The following is a 25,071-nucleotide window of genomic DNA, read 5'->3' on the forward strand; positions in this document are numbered from 1 at the left end:
AATAATCTCGGCTACTTTCCAAAGAAGTGGAAAAAATAGATCATCATAATAATACCGAAGCCCGGAAAAAATTCTCACAAAACCGACATCGAACAGATTATTAAACCTACTATCTTGTTTGACTAAATTGTTCAAAAAATGCCTTCTAAAGCGCATAATATCATATCTGGAAGCACACAATGTTGTCCCGCCACACCAGTTTGGCTTCCGAAGAAAAACTTTGGATCCTCGAGGAAGTTAACAGAAATATTACAGAAATACGCTCAGCTTTCGAGCATAGAGAATATTGTAGCGCTATATTCCTCAATGTGGCTTCATGCGCTCATGCATAAAATCAAAATGAGATGCAAAGCAGCAACTTTGGACGAATACATGATTGAAGCTGGAGTACTATAAGGAAGCGTACTTGGGCCTACTCTTTTTGTCCTATATACTGCGGCTAACCCCACAAACGAAATACGAACACTGCGATCCTGAGTCTCTCCAAATGCCCTGGAGCTTTTAATCAAACAAAAATGTTTTTAATTTTTTTCATTCAAAAAATGTTTCTGGAATGCAAATGGCAGTAGTTCCTAGATTAACAAGTCATCATAAAGATAAGGATTATGGAGGCACTGGCATTCTGATCAAGAATCGCACTTTATAACAGCTGGTGACTACAATACAAAGCACATCCATTGGGGATCTCGGCTCACCAACACGAAACAAGCTTGACTTCATTCCGGGCAAGCCTACATACTGGCCCACAGATCCTATGAAAAGCCATGTAATCCTTCTTCGAAGGACCGGATAAAAATAGCCAACTACCCATTACTCAAGGTCTAGAAGAAGAAAACGATCTCAAATCTCTTATATGGGACACTCTCCCAAATCAGCAAAGGATATCCACTGTGAAAAGATAAATCAGGCATAAGTGCACAAATCGAAAGTAAATCATCTTTACATACAAACATATGTGCTGCCGATTGCCAACATTCCTGAAGCTACCCTGTCTACTATATTTCAATAAGGAGACGTTACAAGAGTCATAGTCTCAAAAGAAAAAAAAAAAATAGAAAAAAAAAATAGAAAATAGAAAAATGCTATCATCAATAATCTATGAAGCCCGAAAGGTCAAGACCAAGGCATCGTCATATAGACCAATAAGTCTCCTGCCGTGCCTATCAACGATATTTTAAAAGCTGCTCTTGAATCAAGCCATAGCTACAGGCGCATAATCCCATCCCAATGCAAAAAACGCGGATTGAACAAGTAAGCCGGATCAACTTAGAGATACGCAGTCCGCAGTTATTCGTAATTTCGCCAAAGCATTCGGCCGCGTTTAGCTGGACGCCTAAATTCATAAAATCATAATAATATTTCCATTGAAAGCCCATAAAAAATTTAAGTATTCCCTCTAAATATCATCTGATTAAGGCAGGTCTACCACAAGGTAGCATGCTTGCACCGACACTCTATATTACTTACAGTGCAGAGCCTCCGGAATCCAGTCTTACTTAGCGTAAGCAAATCGTAGCTAAAATAACTCTTCAAAGAACTTTTGTACCTTACAGTCCTTAAACCAATTTCAAAATATGGCTCTGAGCTATGGAGAAACGTAACTTAGAAATAATCCAGAAGGCTCAACAAAGATATTTAGAACTATAGCTGGGGCATGGTGGTACACACCGAATAATAAATATTCACAAAGATTAAAATGTAGGATCTGTTAACGACGAAATCGACAATGTGGAAACACGACTAAGGCGAAGAGACCTTTCCACCCAGCATCAATAGTTAGGGCCGTTTTCTAAATAATTTATTGTAATTAATTAAAAACAAGAAAGGAAACCTAATTTCGGGCAGAGCCGAAGTTGATATACCCTTGCAGAATATTCTGTAAATTATATTCTCCAAAATTATGCATGTGATGCATTTTTAATACTCATAAAAAATCCCAACTTCCTAACTTTAAAAACACCAAAGTTATGGCATTTCCGATCGTTCAGTTATATGGCAGCTATATGATATAGTCGCCCGATCCGGCTCGTTCCGACTTATATACTACCTGCAATAGAAAGCAACTGTTGGGAAAGTTTCAGGCAGATAGCTTAAAAACTGAGGGACTAGTTTGCGTAGAAACGGACGGACGGGCAGACGGACAGACGGGCGGACGGGCAGACGGACATGGCTAGATCGGCTCTCCTGGTGATGCTGATCAAGAATAGATATACTTTATAGGGTCGGAAATGTCTCCTTCACTGCGTTGCAAACTTTTGACTGAAATTATAATACCCTCTGCCAGGGTATAAAAATATATGAGATTAAGATTTGCTTACTTGTTGTCAGATAAAAAACGTAATATTAAAAAAAAAACAAAACAAGGTAGCACTAATAGCACTTGTCGTGAACTTAAAAAAACTTTATTTAAAGTAAAAAACCAAACTCAACGTGACTACGTAGAACAGCTTTCTCCCACCAGCAATAAAATTCCACTCTGGAGAGCTCACTCAGACGTATAGCCATACAGACATACAATGAAAAAAGTCAGTTATAACAATAGCTGGTTTGTTGTCCGAATTTGACAAAACTAAACGCGTAATTCTGATATAGTAAATAATTACTATATTTCAAAGGAACTATACCACCCCAACCGGCTCGTTCCGACTTATAAACTACCTTCAAGCAGATAGCTTTAAAACTGAGGGACTAGTTTGCGTAGAAACGGACGGACAGACGGACGGACAGACGGACATGGCTTGATCGACTCTCCTGGTGATGCTGATCAAGAATATATATACTTTATAGGGTCGGAAATGTCTCATTCACTGCGTTGCAAACTTTTGACTGAAATTATAATACCCTCTGCAAGGGTATAAAAATAATATTACATTCTAAGATTGGTATTGTCTTTACTGTGTATACCCTTGCGGGGACATTTACGGCCTTATAAAGTATATATATTCTTGATCAGCATCACCAGGAGAGTCGATCTAACTGTGTCCGTCTGTCCGTCCGTCCGTTTCTAAGCAAAGTAGTCCCTCAGTTTTAAAGCTATCTGCTTGAAACTTTCCCAAAAGTTGTCTTTCTATTGCAGGTAGTATATAAGTCGGAACGAGCCGGATCGGGCTACTATATCATATAGCTGACATATAACTGAACGATCGGAAATGCCATAACTTTGGTGTTTGGTAAGTTAGGAAGTTGGGATTATCTATGGGTTTTATTTTTGGCCAATCAGTCTGACCTACCAAATTTCATAAGGATCGGCTGACTATATCCTATAGCCGCCATATAACTGATTGATCGGAAATTACATAACTTTGGTGTTTTTAACGTTAGGAAGTTGGGATTTTTTATGAGTATTAAGAATGCACCATATAAATAATTTTGGAGAATATAATTTACAGAATTTTCTGCAAGGGTATATCAACTTCGGCTCCGCCCGAAGTTAGTTTTCCTTTCTTGTTTTAATTTTTTTCCCCTTTTCCTATTGTTCCTATGGGAGCTATATTATGTAGTAGGCTCATCTGGACCATTACAATTTAAATTTAACTACCTGTCAACAGAAGAAAGACTTCTGGCAAGGTTTTATCCAAATAGCTTTAAAAATGAGGGACTAGTTTGCGTAGAAACCGACGGACGGACAGTCAGACAAAAAAATAATTGGAGAAAAAATAGTAGTAGATAATCGCCCAACAATTTTTATTTTAATGCTGTAAGAAATCCAATGAAATATCCCTATAAATACTCTTTTACCCGAAAATAAAACTTACAAAGACTATAAATTCCGAGGAAAATTAAACGTGTTACCTTTAATGATATATTTTTTAAAGATCTAAATTGTTAAAAATCAGAGATTTTAGCATTCCAAAACAATGGCTCAACCCGGATATTTTTTTAATGTGGTGGTGAACAACATATAAGCCAAATCTTCTGAGCTATTTGCAATCACATGAGATGGCAAGGAAAAAATAACAGAGTATAATTAAGTCAGCTTACTAAGGAAGCGTATAATATTCTGATATTCTGATACAGAAGAAGAAGTGGAGAGGACATAGTAGGGCTCTTCAATGTGACTTCCCATTTCCCTTGAGCTTTTTTTTTATCTTATTTTAATAATTCTTTGCAAGTGGCCGAAGTCTGGCATATAAAACACCACATCTACCAACTACCTTCTTATTAAATCTAAAAAAACAGTAGAACACAGTAAAAGCTCTTCTACCACATGTAACGGTGAGCGTAAGGTTTTTTTCGCGACCACCATCATTGTGAACACATGTGGCTCGAATTGGGCAATGCAAGAGTAAGAACTCCGTGACTAATAACTCTAGTTTACAAAATTAAAACATTGAAAAAAACATTTTGTCTAATTAATTTTGAACAAAATTGTGTCTAATTAATTTTATAAATTAGTATAATAATTCGATTTTCTTGTTCTTTTGGTAAAAACAGTAACCAACATATATTTTTTATCAATTTGTTAATTTTTATTTAAGATTTTGATCAAATTCAAGAATATAGTTTGGCTCTTAGCCTAAGCAGAATTTGTGTGGCTGTGTCTGGTTAGCTGGCATTTTAACGGGCCTACCAAACCAATTTACTAGCTATATTTAGTATTATTTATTTATATGAAGAAGCCGTTATAAGGGGTTTAGATTACAAATCTGAGTTAAAACTAAGTTACTTTAAAAATGCAACTATTTTAGGACAAACGGCTGCCAATCAAAAAAAATTTGTTTGAATGGAAATATACATATTTAAAAGTATTTTGGTGGCTATAAACAAGGTTTTAAGTAACATTGTTATTTTAAGTTGTTTCAGCTTCTACGACGAAAACAACAAGCCAAGATTTTTTTGTATAACATCAACATTAAATCAACCTCGTGCGCTTTAAATAGGTGATGAGCAGGTTATAAATAAACTTGTATTGCGCCAGAGAAGGTATAATGCTGTCCCGCTGATGCCGCAGCTGGCCAATGACACGAGGTATATCTAAGTCCTGCAAAGACCAAAAAGAAAGTTGAAACAAAAGTTTAATTAAATGTTTACCGCTTACCTCGTTGTGGTCCAGGGTATAAAGCAGAAGATCTGCAGTAAGGGTTACGCCCGATCGTCCGCCTCCCTCCAGGCAGTGTATTAGAACCGGTGGGTTTGTGTTGTGTCCGGGCGGAACTTCTTGTGTGGATGCCAGTCTTACTGAGTTCAGCTCTTCGAGAAAGTCTAAAAAGTGGTTAACGTCGCGTGGACAATTCTGCTCCACCCAATCTGCATACTGCAGATACCAGACGGAACGGTACCGACGCGATGATACGTGGTAAAGGCGCAACTTAATGGTGGTGCAGCGATCAGTGGTTTGTGAGAATTCCTGATACACTTGGAACTGGAAATAGGAAGGTTTGACTAAAAAGATTTTTCGTGTCTTTAGGGGTCACAAACTTGTCCAAACTCCAGACGCTGCTGACTACTAAGGGGAATATAGCTCATATCCTCAGTTAGCTGAACCACCAAATACACATCAGCTTCCCAGACACACTGCCAGAAAATGCGCATATTAAGCGTATTTTGCGGGGATTGGCCCACAATGTAAAACCTCTGCTTAGTGCCAACAGTAGACTAAAAAATACAAAAAATATTAATTTCCAAAATATATTTTTTTGACTTTGCATTAAAAATAAACGCACAGATATGTACGATGCATTAACGTAACCATGTCGATTGTCCATCGATGGCGTCAGTCGCACTCTATTGTCATCATAGGGTAAAAAGTTTGGGTCGTGGTTCTTTGGTTCGTTCTCCTCCAGCAGGGCGCACTCATATAGTGCGTGCTCCCTTCGCTTCGGTATGCGTTCAAACTCCATAAATAACTGACAGTCACTAAGCTTCTCATCCAGTATTTGGCACTGTTAGTAACAAAAGAATGCATTATAAAGGAATGGAACATACATTTTATTAAGTAATTAATAAATACAAATTATAAATAATTCGGTTCTTTAAAAATAGTTTGATAGGCCATATTGTTAAGAATTTAATTTGACATTTTGAAAATCGCCAATCTTTAAACTATTAATATATAATGTTAATTTGTATCGTCAGTTAATGATGTTGCCATGTCAAAAAATATGTATATCTATTTTTGGAGTTAATTGGTAAGTTTTATTATGGCATCACTGCATATTTAAAAAACCGGCATTTATATTAATATGTATAGAGAAAGGAAGAAATCTAAAGAATTGTTATGTTGTCACTGCCGTTCGGCAAATGGCCCCACCCATCTGAGTAATCTTATAGTCATTGTACTCGATTGTTTAATTATCACCTACCAGCTTGTCCTTGGAGTATCTCCCAGAAATGGGCTGCGGCTTACTGACGCCCGTGGACCAACGATTTGGAAGGTTGAGATCATCTTGGGCCAGTTTTAACTTTGCCGCCAGCTTGGCGTGCTGACCTACCGTCAAGGCCTTTTCCCTACCCAGCGTGGCGGACTTCTGCTTGTCGGGTGTTTTGCTACGCGATAAGAAGTTCCAACGCTTCTTGCGTTTTGAGTCCTTGCTGGCCACTGACGATGACGTGGTGTCCAGAGTCGAGTTGAACACAGAGGAGGTGGAAGCTGATGTGTTTGCAGTTAGATTCATGGCACAAAATTGCTGTTGCAGTGACTCTCCGGCCGGCAATATCGCTTCAACCGTAGTTGACTTATTGTGACTGGCTGTGGAGAAATGTTGCCGAGGCGGAGTTATGGTGCCCATATCCGGAACAGCACTGGCGGCTCTTGTGGTGCGCTTAGGCGTATGCGGCTCCAGGAAGAGCAGCTCCGTACTTGCTGCCCGGTCCGCCCCGTACTTCTTTATGTTTCCATCATCTGTGACTGTGACAGTCACCAAGTTATTGGTGCTGGCGTTTCTTGCAGCTCGAGCAGGGACAACACCAGGAGCCGATTGTATGGACGAAGCTCGCAGACGCATGGTCTCCATATTCGTGGCCCCACTACTGCCGCCTGAGGCTCGCTGGGTTAGGGGGACATTCTCGTATATGGGCTCGATGGAGTCGTTCAGCAAGTTCCGCTGAAGAGGCGTGGGCGTGGACGTGGTTGACTTGTGGGCAGAAGCAGCCACTGTCGGTGGTAGAGGACTGCTGGCTGGCGGTGGGACAGAAGGGCGAAATCCACTCGACGGCAGTGTAGGGGAACTAAAAGATCAATAGAGCGTCGAAAGTATTAATTTAAAGCTTTCTCATAAAATAAAATTTTTTAAACACCTCTACTTTAACGTGAGTTATAACTATAAATTTAATTTATAATTATACATTTAAAACTGAAAATTAATTGGGAAAAGACTAAGCTATCATTTATTTAAAACGAATGAGTAGGTTTTCTTATTCGTGTGATATATTTAAAGGTTATTCTATCCCTAAGAGGATTTTTCAAAATTCAAATTATTTTACCCAATAGCTTTTTTTTGCAAACTGTCTTTTTCGAAACGATGCCCACGAGCTATAAGAATATCTTGTTTTTCAATCAGGCGCGAAAAAAAGGTCAAAAGTGTGCAACGACCCTATAAAGTATAAATATTCTTGATCAGGATCACGTCCTGAGTTGATATAAGCATGTCCGTCTATCTGTTTCTACGCGAACTAGTCTCTCAGTTTTAAAGATATCGACTTGAAACTTTGCACACACCCTTCTTTCCTTTGCACGCAGTATATAAGTCGGAACGGAGGGAATCGGCCGACTATATCCTATAGCTGCCATATAACTGAACAATCGGAAATGTCATAACTTTCGTGTTTTTAAAGTTAGGAAGTTGGGATTTTTTATGGGTTTTATTTTTGGCCAATCAATCCGACCTACTAAATTTCATAAGGCCGACTATATCCTATAGCTGCCATATAACTGAACGATTGGAAATGCCATAACTTTGTTGTTTTTAAAGTTAGGAATATAATTTACAGAATATTCTGCAAGGGTATATCAACTTCAGCTCCGCCCGAAGTTAGCTTTCCTTTCTTGTTATTTGTCAGAACAGAATATTCCCTTAAGGAAATCGTTAAATTGGACAAAACATCTAAACGACACGAGTACTGGTTACATTAATTTTGGTATATGGCGTCTTAAGATCGTAATCCTTACAAACTGATATGTTTATGATGCCAAAAGTAAAAATATTAATCTTTGATTTAAAAAGAAAACAATAAAGCGCATATGTCCAGAAATTAGCTGCTCTATGTTTGCACACGAAATTCTAAAATAGAAAAGATAATTTATCATGTACTTGTGCCATCCAGCTAAATGCGAAATTGGAAGCTATTTAAATTATGAGATTGGGGTTCCCGAAAGGACAAGGTCATTCCCATTCCCATTCATAATGAAATTTTATAAGTTTAACAACAGCAGACAGAGGCACAGCCGTTTTAGGAGTTTGGAAGCATGTACATGACTTTTAATAAGACTGTGGCAAGACATAGCTCCTCAACGCAGATTCCGACATCTATAATTCGTCTATGATTCGGCTCCAACGGACTCCCAGGCTTTTAGGGTTTTAAAAATCGCTAAGCCTAAGACTTTAGCACGATTTGCACCCAGTTTTTTACCAATAGTTTTTTTATTTTAGCTATTAGGAAACTATTAACTCTCTGTTAAAATAAATGATTTTTATCCAAAAAGCACAGATCAGTTGAATATGATTTACATGATTTATCAGATAAAATTACCTCTCTTGATTGCGAAGCATGGGTCTACTAAAACGGTGGAACGTTTCTTGCTAGGTATATCCGATAGTTCCTATGGTTTTGATTTGCGTACACATATTTAAGGATGTGAAAGTTTCAGATCGCTAGCTGAGCAAACGGTATTAAATAAGACGGACATGGCTATATAAACTTCGATTTGCCGAAGTTTGTTTTCTTTCTTGCATGTTCTTAATAAAAGAAATAGTTTAAAGTGATTTATTTAAAAATAGGGCTTCTTTTTCTTGTGATCAGATTCAAAATGTTAATAGTAATAGTAATTGGACATTACCACGAAAGAAATAATAGCCAAATTAAAAAAATAATACAACACATTCGCAATAACTTCAAAATATCTAACTTGGCAAGACTGAGCGTAAGTTTTTAAAATTAAGAACAAATAACCCTAAAGCCATCAAAAACGGTTATAACAAGTCAAACCAAAAATGTGTTGTCATGTTGAAGATGAATATACATTTGCATTGCCAATAGTTCCCTTCTTAATCGCCGAAACAAAAGCAACTAATTGAGTTATTACCAAAAGAGTTATTGAATGCTTTACTTAGACTTATTGAAATGTTAAATTCAATACTTGTACAATAATGATCTCTCAAACTTTTCGCTGTCTTTAAGATTATTTCGCAACTTAAATGAAAACAAGAAAGGAAGCAAACTTCGGCAAGTCAAAGTTTATATACCCTTGCAGTTATGACAAAACATTTTGATTTCTATGCCTATATTTCTAAAAAAAATAAAGCTATGTCGATTTTGCGCTTGATTTTGCCATCGTTTCTATGGCAGCTATTTGATATTGTTGTCCGATTTTAACAATACTAAAAGCGTAATTGTGATATAGTAAATAATTACTATATCTTAAAGGAATATTTTAATAAACAGAAAAACAGGAAAATAAAAATTTTATTTCATTTTTTTTTTTTCGATTTTTCTATGGGAACTTTATTATATAGAAGTCCGATCTTAATTTAATTAAAACCGAAATTCCATAGTATTTAAATATTACCAAATCCCAAACAACGAAACAAAACAAAAAAAAGAACAAAGTTATACTTTTTAAAATTTTTTTCCGATTGTTCCTTTGGGATCCGCTCTGGCTCGTTCCGACTTATATACTACCTGCAATAGAAAGACAACTTTTGGGATACTTTCAAACAGATAGCTCTTAAACTGAGGGACTACTTTGCTTAGAAACGGACGGACGGACAGACGGACACAGTTAGATCGACTCTCCTGGTGATGCTGATCAAGAATATATATACTTTATAAGGCCGGAAATGTCCCCGCAAGGGTATACACAGTAAAGACAATACCAATCTTAGAATGGAATATTATTTTTATACCCTTGCAGAGGGTATTATAATTTCAGTCAAAAGTTTGCAACGCAGTGAAGGAGACATTTCCGACCCTATAAAGTATATATATTCTTGATCAGCATCACCAGGAGAGTCGATCAAGCCATGTCCGTCTGTCCGTCCGTCTGTCCGTCCGTTTCTACGCAAACTAGTCCCTCAGTTTTAAAGCTATCTACTTGAAACTTTCCCAAAAGTTGTCTTTCTATTGCAGGTAGTATATAAGTCGGAACGAGCCGGATCGGGCTACTATATCATATAGCTGCCATATAACGATCGGAAATGCCATAACTTTGGTGTTTGTTAAGTTAGGAAGTTCGGATTATGTATGGGTTTTATTTTTGGCCAATCAGTCTACCAAATTTCATAAGGATCGGCTGACTATATCCTATAGCCCCCATATAACTGATTGATCGGAAATGCCATAACTTTGGTGTTTGTTAAGTTAGGAAGTTGGGATTATCTATGGGTTTTATTTTTGACCAATCAATCCGACCTGCAAAATTTCATAAGGATCGGCCGACTATATCCTATAGCTGCCATATAACTGAACGATTGGAAATTACATACCTTTGGTGTTTTTAACGTTAGGAAGTTGGTATTTTTTATGAGTATTAAGAATGCATCATATAAATAATTTTGGAGAATATAATTTACAGAATATTCTGCAAGGGTATATCAACTTCGGCTCCGCCCGAAGTTAGCTTTCCTTTCTTGTTTTAATTTTTTTTCCCTTTTTTCCTATTGTTCCAATGGGAGCTATATTATGTAGTAGGCTCATCTGGACCATTACAATTTAAATTTAACTACCTGTCAACAGAAGAAAGACTTCTGGCAAGGTTTTATCCAAATAGCTTTAAAACTGAGGAACTAGTTTGCGTAGAAACCGACAGACGGACAAACAGACAGACGGAAAAATTAATCTGAATTTTGCATGCAGATTCTAGGAGTTCCTACGCAGCGCAAGTTTGTTTCAAAAAGGTGCCACGCCCCCTTTAACGCCCACAATCGCTTATATACGATTTCAAAAATTTAAATATTTCGGAAAAGTAAAAATGCAGTTTTATTGTTTTTATCAATACCTATCGAAATGTAGAAGAAATTTTTCCAATCGGACCATTCATTAAAAAGTTATGCGTGATCAAAGTTTCTATCTCCATCTCCCTCGCACTCCCTTTACCTGAGTAACGGGTATCTGATAGTCGGGGCACCCGACTATAGCGTTCTCTCTTGTTTTTAAACTAATAAATATAATTAAATGTAATTTTTCAAATTTTTATGAAACAGAATAACTAAATTACAACTAATTCATTTTATTTCGGCCCAGAGACCGACCCTTGGCTTTTGGTGACAAAAAACAGACAAGGATCATATTAAAGGATATCTGTTAAAAATGACTTTGGTAAGGACTTTCAACCCATTACATTCCGGAATCCCCTGCCAAGTGCTAATTACAAAAAGACAATCGATTTCAAGGACCAACAATATCAATCTAAAGCCTACCAATTTTCCAAAAGTCACACAAAGACACAGGGAGATACTTCTTTAGGTATGCTTGAGTATATTGAGTATAACATTTCCAATTGTATCAAAAATCTGTCTGACCAACATATACCTACACGCACTGCTTACCTCTGTGTGTCCACAGCCGCCGCAACTGCAGCAGCTGCCTGACTCATCGCTGACTGACGCAGCTGTGTCATGATGGAAGGTTGCTCTTCTATCATGTTCAGGTTCTCGAAGGTGCCGTGCGGAGGCAAGTAAGGCTGCGAGTGCCCCATGTGGCCCACATACTGATACTGGTGAAGCATGGTGGCTCCGGAGGAGGTGGGAATGTTCCCGGCATGTCCTCCAGCGGCCAGAGCCAAGAACTGGCCGCCGTTAAAGAGGGTGCGGTTAGAGACTAGATCCGGAGAGGAACCGCTTACATAGTTTCGGTAGCCCTGCAGCGGACGGGGCGTAGCTACGGCCAGGTCGGGCGTGGAGGAGGAACTCAGCCGATTAACATACGTCGGCGGCACCTTGTGGCGCATCATTTGCATGCGCTGTGAGAGCTCCAAATATGCCTGGGTCGTGCTTATAGGCTGTAAATGTGACTGCGGTTGCTGTTGCATAGGGTATAAGTTGATGTGGTGGTGAAGGGCAGCGGCCGGCTGTGCCACGTCCGGATAATGATGCGCAGTCAGGTGACTATACAGTAAGTTTTCATTATGCACGCCTGTATTATGGACATCCGGCTGGGAACCCGTATAGTAGGCAGTCCCGGTCGCAGCCAATGCAACTGTCACGTTGTGCAGCTCCGCGGAAGGTGTGCGATACTTCAGTTGCACTGCCGTCTCATAGTCTGGCGCAGGACGGTATGTGGGGAGCATTGCTTTGAGGCGCTCTCGGTCCTCGTTGTTGTTATTGCTGCTGCTTCCATGTTTCAGCATGCCACTGCTGCTGTGCAAGTTGTTGTTGCTCAAGTCAAGGCAGGAGCTGCTTTGTCCCAGTAACTGACTGGCGCTGGCAGCCAGCGAAATGTTCGAGGAGATCATCTGATGCTGCTGTTGGACAGGCTGCTGCTGCTGAATATGTTGATGCTGTTGTAGTTGCTCGGCGGCCGCCGCTTCGACGTAATCATAGTCCATGTAACCGACAGCATCACCGCCCAGCTGGCCGCTCTCCACGTCTACACCACTTCCCAGGCTCGAGGGCGTGGTGGTGTCGATGTAGCGCTTAAAAAACTTGTGTTGGCTGATAGTGAGCTTCCAGAAGTAGCGCGCCGTGTCGGCCTCTCCAAAAATAAAACTGCCCACGATGCTACCTCCCCCGTCTAGCTTGTTTTGCTCGATCTTGATCGTGCGCTTGTCGATTGTCACCGTGTGGAAGTCTTTCCACGGAAAATACTGGCGCCCATTGTGGGTGTTCACCACCATACCGTTGATAGCGAGACCCAGCAGCAGATCGTTGCCGAGGGTGTCTTTGGCGGCGAATCGCTCCTCCCCATATCCATCAAGCTGCTGGCAGCACTGTATGTACATCTCCTCTGCCTGGCTCTGGCCCCGTTGTGCCAGGCCTGTCTGCTGCTGCAGGACCTCCACGATCAGACCCTCCAGCATGCTGTCGTCGTTGGCCAAGCCCTGCATGTTGCGCGGCAGTATCAGAGACTTTTTCAGGTAGTCTTTGCTTTGCTTGTCGCCCTGGTAGCTGTCGTATTCCGCTTGTCGGCAGTACAGCGCCAGCAGGATAGCCGTGCGGATGTCGCAGGCGATGCGGCCTTCGTAAATGTCACTTTTCAGCTGCAGGAAGTAGTAGAAGCGCGTGGCCTCGTCGCTCAAGTGTCGTACACCCGTGGTCACATAGTGGCGCACTCGCAAGTAAATCTTCGGCCCTGCCGCGTACTTTTCCAGCTGCCGGCTGAGAGAGCGCTCGAGGTCAATCCATTTATACTCGTCTTCCTTGTCCTTACCCTTGACCAAGTAGCGCAGTCCGAAAAACTCCGGCTGCTGAATCAGGAGACGCTGACAAACGTTGTCCATGCACTCCAGCCCTTTGCTCTCTGAGCTGATCGTGCAATCCACCGTGCTGGAGGTGTCTGCAATAGAGATGATAGTGAAAACGTAATCTGACCACCGGTCTTAACGGTTAACAAACGAAGGTGCTTAGTTTATAATGGTTCTGGTTATTAGACAAACTTTTTAATTTCTGCTAGAGCATTTTGTTTACCATCCGTAAACAATCACATTGTGTTTTTGACGAAAAATAATTAAACATTCGCCTTAATAAAATTTAAATTTTTCAGTTTTTCAATTTCAGCCCGATTTAGCAAAGAATTTAAAATTTTGCTTACACAGACATTTTTAAAGAGTGTATTTTTTATTTATATGTCTAATCATGTTTCGTCACATTATTTGATAAAAGATATTTTGAATGTGGAAGGTGCGATATCAGAGGCTTTGGTTTTAAACAAAAATATATTTTTTATTAGTATTCAGATCAAAAAATTTTACTTCTTTATCCTTTTAAATTCATAGAAGGGTTTTTCGGATGTTATCAAAATTAAACTAGTGTATCAATTGACGAATGTCAACGTGAAATTAAATCTTCATTTAGTGAAAAAATCAAAATGAAATATTGAATAGGAAAGATTTAAAACAGAACACGTATTCGAACAATTTTGTTTTTAATTTTTTTAATCATTTATGTTCAGAAAGACTTAAAAGCTTTATACCATTTTACGAGTATATTCTCCGGCCACCATACTTTTTGCGAAATTTCATGTTCGAAAGAAAGTTTTTTGTCAAAAATTGAGTAATCTTAAGGGCTATATACATTACAATCTCGTTTTAAAAAAAAATCGTTTGCATTTCGACAAACTATTAAAAAGCAGCGTACAGGGGTTAAAAAGGGTCCTGACGAAAAGTGTTTGCCAGCTATTTGCCTCTCTCTCTCTCTCTCCGAACCACCAGTTTGGATTCCGTAGTCGCCATAGTGCTATCGAGCAAGTGCACAGAATAATTAACCATGTTCTGGGGGCTTTCGAAGACCACAAATACTGCTCACCCGTTTTTCTCGACGTTCGACAGGCCTTTGACAGGGTTTGGCACGAAGGACTGTTCTACAAACTAATCCCGCATTTGCCTGAAAGGCTCTGGAAGCTCATTGTATCGTTCTTAAATAAGAGGGAGTTTGCTGTAGATATTCGTGGACACCGTTCTGGACTTCGCCCAATTCGTGCTGGTGTCCCGCAGGGAAGCGTCCTTGGTCCGGTCCTGTATACAATTTACACTTCGGATCTTCCAACCCCAGTTGCTCGTCGTACACTCCTGGCCACATATGCAGATGACACTGCATTTCTTGCAGCTGGTAGCACCTCTACGTCTGCCTCCCGACGTGTCCAGACATTCTTGGACGAATTTGAGTGCTGGGCCTCTCGATGGAACATTGCGCTTAATGTTGACAAAACGTAGCATCCCACATTTGCTCTCCGCCCTGGCCGTTCGCGTAGCCTTTACATCGATGGGAATAGGCTCAAGCACGAAGATAAGGTGACGTACCTCGGAGTTACCTTAGACCGTCGCCTTTGTTGAAAGGGGCAAATTGATCAAGTTTGTGGATCAGCAAGAACAAAACTTGACAAAATGGACTGGCTCCTTCATCCAGGTAGCGGCCTATCCCTTGAAGCCAAGGTGCGGCTCACTTGCTGGGGCACGGCCTGTGATTCGTCACTAAAAAGAGTGCAAACGTGCATTACAAAGGCTCTCAGGAGGATGCTGGGGGTGAAGTGGCACCATTATGTAGAAAACCGAGTTATATTCCAGGACACGGGAGTGCCGACGGTAACGGAGACGATTAGTCAATCCTCAAGTCGATACCGGGAACGTCTGCTCACACATGCAAACTGCCTGGCAAGACATCTTGCAACACCACTGGGTCGACGGCGTCTCTGCAGACGACACCCGGCAGACTTATTCTCGGCCGTGACAGACACAGACGTCTTCTGTAACAACATCCTGATTAACTTTTGACCGGCTATGTCCGAACCTGATTTGCCCAAATATGGAGCACCCGCTACCCGCTTTTTTGGGATCTTTAGAAATAATTGGTCAATACACGAAAACAAGTTCCATCCTTGTGTAGCGTCTTCTAAAATCTATAAAAAAAAAAACTCTCATACCTGGTGAACGGATTTTGTTCATCTGAGTACTAGGCTTTAGAGCCTAGTAAAACGAGTTCGCTAGCTGAAAAACTTTAATCTTTCCTAATCTATTTTCGAGAGTGCATCAGAATTAAGCGTGATACGGTCGTACTGTCAATCAGCTGGGTTTGTTGACAAGCAGTTACAATTCAAATATCGTATTTGCGGGAAAGAGCCTTTAAATGATATTATCAACTCCCTTTTCAAGACAAGTCTGCTTCTGTACAAAGAAATTAAAAAACAATGACATTTAAATTTAGCTTTTGTTTTTTAATTTACTGATATTTATTTGCTAATTATAAGTTCATAGCTGCACATAGTTCTTACAGGCGATTTTTGTAAGTTTTTTATTGTGTTTTTTCGTAGATTTTTGACCTAAGATACACTTTGCTCTGACCAAGGCCGTTGAGAGCCACACCGGGCCCTGGGACATATGTTTTTCACGTCCCTTTTTCGATTCTTATTAGAATTAAAAAGTTGTATGGATTGGTTGATAACGATAAAAATAGCATTGGGAGATTGTTACTAATAAAATCTTGTGTTATTGTTCCAATATTTATAGTACGTTTATTCACATATCAGTGCGTATTTGGTTTCCTTTGGTTAAATTTCGGGTGAAGATCATCTGATTAGACTTGTAGAACATAGTTAAATAGGCCTTACGGGCTTTCTGGTCGGCAAACATCGAAATAATTGCTTTGAAATCGAGATTACGGGCAAGTCCTGATTCCAGTGCTAGAGTGCCAAGGTTTGTCAAACGTTTTTGACTCATGGTAGACCGCAAAAAAATTGTATCCGAACTAAGAGACTGAATGAACGTTCACCTTCAGCTATGCTAACAGGAATAGTACAGAATATTCTGAGTGAAATACAGATGTTTGGGAACAGAACATCCATCTTCACTTTATGAAGTTCATTCAGTAGCTGTAAGGGTGGAAGAATATCGGGTCCTAAATTTGCTTCATGGATAGCCATCAGATGGATAATTTCATCGATTAAATCGATAGAGACATCTACATGGTAGGTATCACAAAATGATCTCGTCTGTCTTTTGAGATCTTCTTGATCAAGCTCTCGATATTTCCAGAAAAACCCAAATAAAATACTCCTTGCAGAATTTTTCAAAGTAGCTCTCTCCAACGAGCTGCTTCGCTTTTGATATTCTCTTGAAGTAGAGGATCCACCAATTTCTTCCAATTCTTCTCACCAGAAAATCCTGAAGATCTCGTCAGAGCTGATCTTGAATTTTCTGCGACTTTACTGAACAGACGACATGGAAAGCAGAATAGTGGCTGCCTTGGCTGACTCCAAACAATCCAGTCTCGTTTAATTGTTTCTCCATTGGTCTGCGAAGTATAAAGAACTGCTTCAGGGAACATGTGGCCACTAGCATCATTAGGAAAATGTAAAGGATGTGATTGCCTTCTGACGAACTGCATTTTCCGGAAAAAAAAGAGTTTATTCGTTTGATCGAACTTCATTCGAGCCCCATGGTGAATTCTTATTGCTGCACTGGTCTTATTCCTAAGGATTGGTGCGAGAACTCCCCATACTATTGCTAGTGCTTCGCACATGTTAGGGGTAATGAGAAACCGAAGTTAGCTTCGAACATGGCTCTCAGCAGAGCTTTGGCAGAGGTGCGGGCAGAGCAAATTAAACCTCTATTTAGATTCTAACTCTACGATCTAAGAATATAAAATAATTTTTCTTAATAACTAAATTTTCGAAAAAAAATTTCTCGCTGCCGGGCCCCTGACCACTGCGGGCCCCGGGAAAATGACCCGGCAGTCCCCCCCTCTCATCGGGCCTGGCTCTGACAAGAGACACCTCAAAAGATTAACACCCTTTGGCTTTTCCAGTGGGACTCCTTCAGCACTTCCACTCTTCGGTCGCTTGCATTTAAGGTGGTATTTATAGCTGTCCCGCAGCGACTTGCACTCCAGCTTGCAACTATTATATAAACATAAATATTGTATATGTCCACGTTAACAAATGTACAATTATGACTTATTATCTTTATTCATTTCCCAGGCTATTTCCTCCCACGTTCTTTTAATAATGGTTGCAAGAAAATTTTTTTTTTTCCAAGTCCCACAATTCTGGGCAGGACTCCACAGATCGTATTCATGTTATTTTGTCCTCACAAGTAAACTCCTGCAATCGATTTTTGCGGGTTTTTTGATTTTTTTTTGCGCGGAGTCCCACGGATCACTTACCCGCCCAACCGACCGAGGGGCGCATCCGTGTATCGTACGGATCGCGAAAACAAAATAAGTCCGGGAAAAAAGTAATAGTAAGATCAATTTTATGCCAATGATTAATCGTTTTAGGAGCGACAGAGAGTCAAGATTTGAGATTCTAGTAAAAAGTCTATTATAGTACTCCGAAAGGCTCATCCAAGGCATAGTTAGATCTACAATGATTTAATATTAGGGAAATATAATTTCTAGTTAACCTACATGACACAGAAAAGTTTAGCCGACTTACCAAGTCGGGGCTGTCAATATCACCATGTCGTTCTACGGTTGGCTAGGGAGGGTAAATTAATTAATATAAGTGTACTAGGATAAGAAGGTAAGTTAAAATTTGCATCCCAGTTTAGGCGCCGTAAAGCAAAAAAAACATTTTTTTTTGTACTGATTTAATACGACCAATATGTATTGGTCCGTCCAGAATCGGATGGACAAGCGAAATAAATAAAGTTTTAGTTATATAAGGATAATCGAATTCTTTTGACCACCTTTTAATAAATCCAAACACTCCTCTGGCTTTATTAACCACGGACGAAATGTGATTAGAATTTTAGTTTAGGGTCCAAGAGAACGCCAAGATCGTTTACAATAGTTATTCTATCCAAAGAGCTGGCACTTAACGTGTAAGACGCGTATATCGAATTGACCAGAAAAAAAGTCATCTGATTTGAAAATTAGCTAGATCGGATTGTAAGTCTAAATGGCAGGAAATGTCCTTATACTGCAAGCTTAACATAACATCATCCGCGTAAATAAGTACGCGAGAATGACTTATAATTGAGGGAAGATCGTTAATAAATAAAGTAAAAAACAAGAGAGAACGCTATAGTCGGGTGCCCCGACTATCAGATACCCGTTAGTCAGGTAAAGGGAGTGCGAGGGAGATGGAGATAGAAACTTTGCTCACGCATAACTTTTTAACGAATGGTCCGATTTGAAAAATTTCTTCTAGATTTCGATAGGTATTGATAAACACAATAAAACTGAATTTTTACTTTTCCGAAATATTTAAATTTTTGAAATCGTATATAAGCGATTGTGGGCGTTAAAGGGGGCGTGGCACCTTTTTGAAACAAACTTGCGCTGCGTAGGAACTCCTAGAATCTGCATGCAAAATGCCAATCTTCTAGCTTTTATAGTTTCCGAGTTCTCAGCGTTCATACGGACGGACAGACGGACAGACGGACATGGCTATATCGACTCGTCTAGTGACCCTGATCAAGAATATATATACTTTATAGGGTCGGAAACGCTTCCTTCTAGCTGTTACATACTTTTGCACGAATACAATATACCCTTTTACTCTACGAGTAACGGGTATAAAAACGGACCCAGATGGCCCAGATGATGCTCGCGCACTCATTGCACGAGTTCGATCGTTCAGTCGCAGAGACGCGCATTTTGAAGAAGGTTGCGCCTGCGCTTCAATTGGTCTCTTGCCGCATCGAATTGAAATAAACGCACACATCCCTGCAGTTCCGAAATTCATCACTACAAAAATTCATCACTGTTTAATCAGCAGCGGACTGCGACGCCGGCAGAGCCAAAGGCAAAGTCGGCAGAGCCGAGTGCGACGCAGGCAGAGCCGAAACTCTCAGTCCCCGATCGTAGGCAACGCAGAAAAATTTCCATCTCCCTCTCTTACTCTGTCTCTCTCCCCATAAAATGAGCTGAGAGGTGGAGGACAATGTATTAAAATCAGATCGACCTTTATACACCCTTGAAAATAAATTAGCATAATTTTTGTATTGTAGTCGTTGATTCTTATTTATTATATTATTTTATGGAAATACTTTTTAAAAATAAAATTATTATGATAATTATGAAAGGTATTGATTCCTTTTTTAAGTGAATTTAAGTTATGTGATTATTTTGCATAGTCGGACATGGTTTTATATACCCTGCTTTAACGAAAGCAAACATGTAAAGACAAATTAGGCAGAGGAAAGAACAATAGGATTAACGACGCCCTTGTTTTCAACTGAAGTTGTTTTCGCGGTTTTTACGTGCACTTGCATTTGAGAGAAAGGAGAGAACAGATCGAAGCTGAGATTTTTTGTGAAATTTTATAACTAAATTTATCAGAAATTTAGGTAAGTGTTATTTTATTAATTATTTTGAACTGTACCTACATATACTGTTAATATATTTATTCATTATTTAAGGCGAAGCTTATAATAAACTGTTGGGCCAGCATAAACTAAGCTGGACTTGGTCGGCGGCAAAACAAAAAACGCAGTAAGTTTTTATTTTTTTAATAATTTTTCTATTTTAGATATACTTGGTCAGGAAGAGCCAGTACATTAAGCACGAAGTCAAAAAAAGGGCACCGAAACCGAAACATCCTCAACACCTCCGAGACAACTGAAAACGTACATATGTAGATTGAATTAAGTTAAATTAATTAGTTATATGTAATGAAATAAATGAAATAATAATGAAATATTGTAATAAAATAAAAAATGAAATTTATATGAAAATTTACTGAATGAATTTTACTGATGAAAAAAAGCGATGAAAAAGTGATGAAAATGCGATGAAAATGCGATGAAAAAGCGATGAAAATGCGATGAAAAAGCGATGAAAATGCGATGAAAAAGCGATGAAAAAGCGAAGAAAAAGCCATGAAAATGAGATGAAAAAGCGATGAAAATGAGATGAAAAAGCGATGAAAATGAGATGAAAAAGCGATGAATTACTGATTAAAGAGTGATCACTATTTCATCGCATTTTAATCACTCGTTCATCGCATGTTCATCAGTAAACGCCGTTCAAAGAGTGATGAATTACTGATTAAAGAGTGATGAAAAACTGAAAAGAGTGATGAATTACTGATTAAAGAGTGATGAATTTTTCACTGATTAACTCCTAGGACATGCCAATGTTAAATTCATCACTAATTTGTATGAAGTTTCATCGCCGATTAATCAGCAGTGATGAATTTTTGGTGATGAAAAAGCGATTAAAAGGTGATGAACGGTACTGCAGGGATGCACCTGACCAATTCAAGCGCAGCGCAACCTTCTTCAAAATGCTCGTCTCTGCGACTGAACGACCGAACTCGTGCAATGAGTGCGCAAGCATGAAAATGAGAATAAGAATGAGAGCGCAAAAAACCCGAAGGTACACGAAGTGTCCGGGGCCTGCCGCTAAGAGCCGTGGGGCCTCCCGCAAAAATATTTTTGTGTCCATTTTCGTTGTATGAAATGACCAGTCTATATGTTGTATGATTAGTGATATAACCTTGCAGAACATTCTGTAAATTATATTCTCCAAAATTATAACCCATAAAAAATCACAACTTCCTAACTTTAAAAACACCAAAGTTATGGAATTTCCGATCGTTAATGTTTATGGCAGCTATAGGATATAGTCGGTTGATCTTTATGAAATTTGGTCGGATTGATTAGCCAGAAATAAAACCCAAAGAAAATCCCAACTTCCTAACTCTACAAACACCAAAGTTATAGCATTTCTATAGGTATCTTTAAAACTGAGAGACTAGTTTGCGTAGAAACAGACAGACGGACATGCTTATATCAACTCAGGACGTGATCCTGATCAATAATAGGGTCGGAGATGCCTCCTTCACTGCGTTGCACACTTTTGACCAAAAATTTTAATACCATCTGCAAGTGTATAAAAAGGACCCTTTGTGACCTGCCATTCAGGTAACTTGAGATCCATATACGGAGATCAACTGAAAATCTAACAGGTCAAGTTTTTGAACAATAAGTAAGTTATTTAGAGTCAAATGCTTTACTAAAGCCAGTGTAAATGACGTCTGTTTGAAAACTACTATTGGAGTCGTTTATCACAAATGTAGTAAGCTCTAGAATGTTAGTGATTGTGGATATGGGTTGATCGATTCTCCTCGGAAATGTGTTCTTCAATGCGTTGCAAACTTTTGACTGGAAAAGGTTATTTTTTGACCCATGAAACCCATTAAAACAAATCTATTAGACACAAAATCTCTCACAATAAACCAACAAGCTTAAGTAAAAAAAACCATAGTGAGTACCACTTTTGCATCCGGAACTCGAATTCTAGCTAAACTGTTAATAAAATATAATTATGTTCCCATTCCCAAATAAATAAATCAACAAGTGTAATGGGCAGAGGCAGCTGTGAGGTTTTGGCTTTGTCACCTAGGTGTTGTTAATGTTGTAGGCGCTACGCCCTTTTAACGAAAGGAGTTTACTCACCCAACAGGTGATGCACTGATATAACAAACAAGCTCTTGGACGTGACATTGTACTGGCGACATTTTTTTAAGAACTTCAATGGCATTTCCAAACCGAGAATGCTTTTGGTCGGCTGGGGCTCCGCTGGCTCACTAATAGGCTAAAACAGCAGCACCATTGACTCTACAGACATTTGTAGATTAATTACACGATTTAAATTATTCCAATTCAACTCGGCGTTTAAGACACTTTCGAAACTTTCGAACAATAAATTAAAGAATTAACAAAAACTAAAACGACGAGTGAGCCCGTAGTGGTGATATCAATAGCGAATGTATCGATAGATGACATTAACTATCGATAAGACTTTGCACAGTGGACTGGAATTAATTTAAAATTGAACATATAATTATTTATACGGTCCTCTTACAACCGCTTAAAGCCTAGTACTCAGATCGACAAAACTGTGCGCCAGTCATGAGAAATGTACGAAAAAACACGTTATAAGTGCAGCTATGAATTTTAAATTAGCAAATAATTATCAAATAATTTAAAACAACCATTGTTAAATTTAAATTGTATTGTTTTTTAATTTCGATATTTGAATTTTAACTGCTTGTCAACAAACCCAGCTGATTGACAGTACGACCGTAGCAAGCATAATTCTGATGAACTCTCGAAATGTTGGTCGCACTGGAGAGATTAAAGTTTTTACGCTAGCGTACTCGTTTTTCGATCTGAGTACTAGGCTTTAAAGAGCTGTAGCGAAAAATTTTTCACACCTGTGAGAAATAAGAGGACGTGAAAATATAGTTTTCTCGACCACAATGTCGATTATAACGCAACACTAAAAACAATTTTAGCTTTAGAAATTGTAATGATTTGTTCATTTCTGTACGTACCTAAAAGGGCGTACCTAAAAGGGCCTTAAATGTTAGATCAGTCGGTCCAAGAGCTCCAATGAGTCATGTTATACGAAATACTGTGTTAGAGGACCTATTCTTACAAATATTAAACAAGAAAGTGTGCTAGCCTGGTGCATGTGAATATTAAGATAATTGCGTTTTCGTCCTAATTACTTGAGTGATCGTTTTAAAATGACAGAAGTGGGCAAATGATTTCTACAGTCTTAAGAAGTTGGGTCGACTAAAAACGAATTTTTTAATAATATGCTTAAGTTTCCCCATTTTTGCCCACTTTTTCAGTTCTCAGTTTCAGAAATACGGAATCCTTAAAAAAATTTTGATAATTAAAAAGGTGGAACCCTAGCGAAAAGAATAAAATTTTACTCTTTTGGCGTGCACTACTCGCTGAACATTTAAAAAAATGGAGGGCAAAAATAAAATAAACCCGCAAAAGGCGATTGCAGGAGTTTTTTTGTGAGGTTGTAAATCTTTTGGGGAGCCTCTTGTCAAAGCAAATTGTTTCTTAAGCCTAGTATCCAGATCGAAAACCGTACGCCAGTCATGAGAGAGAGCGAGAGGCAAACAGCTGGCGTTCACTTTTCGTCGGGCCTTTTTTTCACGTCGGTCCCCTGATCGACGAAAAAAATACCAGAAAATTCCATAGCGTTGCCAGTCTGCGGAAATGAACTTTGGGTGAACCCTAGCGAAAAGATTAAAAAATGTAATCTTTTGGCGTGCGCTTCTCACTGAACATTATAAGAAATGGATGGAAAAACTCAAAAAACTCACAAAAGTCGATTGCAGGTGTTTACATGTGAGGACAAAATAAAATTAATACTATCTGGGGTGCCTCTTGTCAGAGCAAAATGTTTTTTAGGTCCAGAATGTACGAAAAAACACAATAAAAGTGCAGCTATGAACTTTAAATTAGCAAATAATTATCAGTAAATTAAAAAAAAACAACTGTTAAATTTAAATTGTATTGTTTTTTTAATTTCTTTGTACAGCGGCAGACTTGTCTTGCCAAGGTATTTGATAATATCTTTTAAAGGCTCTTTCCCGCAAATACGATATTTGAATTTTAACTGCTTGTCAACAAACCCAGCTGATTGACATTTTTCCGCTAGCGAGCTCGTTTTTCGATCTGATTACTAGGTTTAAGGTCTTGAACTCTACAGCAAAAAACGAGTTCGCCAGCGGAAATACTTTCATCTTTCCAGTGTGACAGCATTATTGAGAGCTCATCAGTATCGCGCCCGCTTCGATCGTACTGTCAATCAGCTGGGCTGCAGATAAAATTTAAAAATCTTATATGCAGGAAACTGCCTTTAACGGATTTCCTAACTACTTTGGAAAGACATGTCTGCCGCTATACAAAGAAATTAGAAAACAATATCATTTAAATTTAATAGTAGTTTTTTTTTATTACTGAAAATTATTTGGTAATTTAGAGATCATATCTGCCCTAAGTTCTTGCAGACGATTTTTCTGTGTTTTTGTTGTGTTTTTCGGTCTATTTTTGACCTGAAAAACACTATGCTCTTACAACAATCACCCCAAAAGATTACATTTTTAAATCTTTTCGCTAGGGCCTGACGAACGTTCACCCACAGTTCATTTCAGCAGACTAGCAAAGATATACAATTTTTTCGTCGAACCGAGTATCGGTGTGATGTACTTAAGCCTAGTATTCAGATCGACAAATGAGTTCGCCAGCGGAAAAACTTGTACGCTAGCGTAAAAACATTAATATTTCCAGTGTGACTTCATTTTCGAGGGTTCATCCGAATTAAGCGTCCTACGGTCGTACTGTAAATCAGCTGGGTTTGTTGACAAGCAGTTAAAATAATAATAACGTATTTTTGTTTAAATGTTCACTGAGAACTGCACACCAAAAGATTATATTTTGTATTCTTTTCGATGGGGTTCACAAAAAGTTCATTTAAAGTGGTTGGCAACGCGATGTAATTTTCTAGTATT

The 25,071-nt window shown here is 38.9% G+C and overlaps 1 protein-coding gene across 2 annotated transcripts; it reads right to left on the reverse strand.

Annotated features, from left to right (window-relative positions):
• Nucleotides 1-4,445: 4,445 nt before the first annotated feature.
• On the reverse strand, nucleotides 4,446-22,528 carry LOC108039461 (tyrosine-protein phosphatase non-receptor type 21). 2 transcript variants are annotated; one of them, XM_017116482.2, is made up of 8 exons: nucleotides 22,208-22,528; nucleotides 13,522-13,647; nucleotides 11,703-13,469; nucleotides 6,303-7,167; nucleotides 5,664-5,882; nucleotides 5,419-5,595; nucleotides 5,039-5,362; nucleotides 4,446-4,981 (listed from the first exon to the last, which is right to left on the reverse strand). In XM_017116482.2, exons 1-8 carry the CDS (start codon nucleotides 22,267-22,269, stop codon nucleotides 4,853-4,855), a joined length of 3,669 nt encoding a protein of 1,222 aa, XP_016971971.1. In that variant the 5' UTR covers nucleotides 22,270-22,528; the 3' UTR covers nucleotides 4,446-4,852. The 2 variants fall into 2 exon arrangements, with proteins under 2 accessions (XP_016971971.1, XP_016971970.1); XM_017116481.2 differs by having other exon boundaries at nucleotides 11,703-13,647.
• Between the last annotated feature and the right edge of the window lie 2,543 nt (nucleotides 22,529-25,071).

This window comes from Drosophila rhopaloa, unplaced genomic scaffold (assembly GCF_018152115.1).
Source record: "Drosophila rhopaloa isolate 14029-0021.01 unplaced genomic scaffold, ASM1815211v1 contig_158, whole genome shotgun sequence".
NCBI classification, from domain to species: Eukaryota; Metazoa; Arthropoda; class Insecta; order Diptera; family Drosophilidae; genus Drosophila; species Drosophila rhopaloa.

Excerpts from the sequence above, each read along its gene's own strand:
- LOC108039461 (XM_017116481.2), bottom strand. The coding sequence starts at position 22,292 with ATGCCATTGAAGTTCTTAAAAAAATGTCGCCAGTACAATGTCACGTCC. Across the intron at positions 7,168-11,702 it reads GCGGCTGTGGACACACAGAG|TTCCCCTACACTGCCGTCGA; the intron begins GTAAGCAGTGCG and ends TTGATCTTTTAG. Across the intron at positions 5,363-5,418 it reads AGCGTCTGGAGTTTGGACAA|TTCCAAGTGTATCAGGAATT; the intron begins GTTTGTGACCCC and ends TCCTATTTCCAG.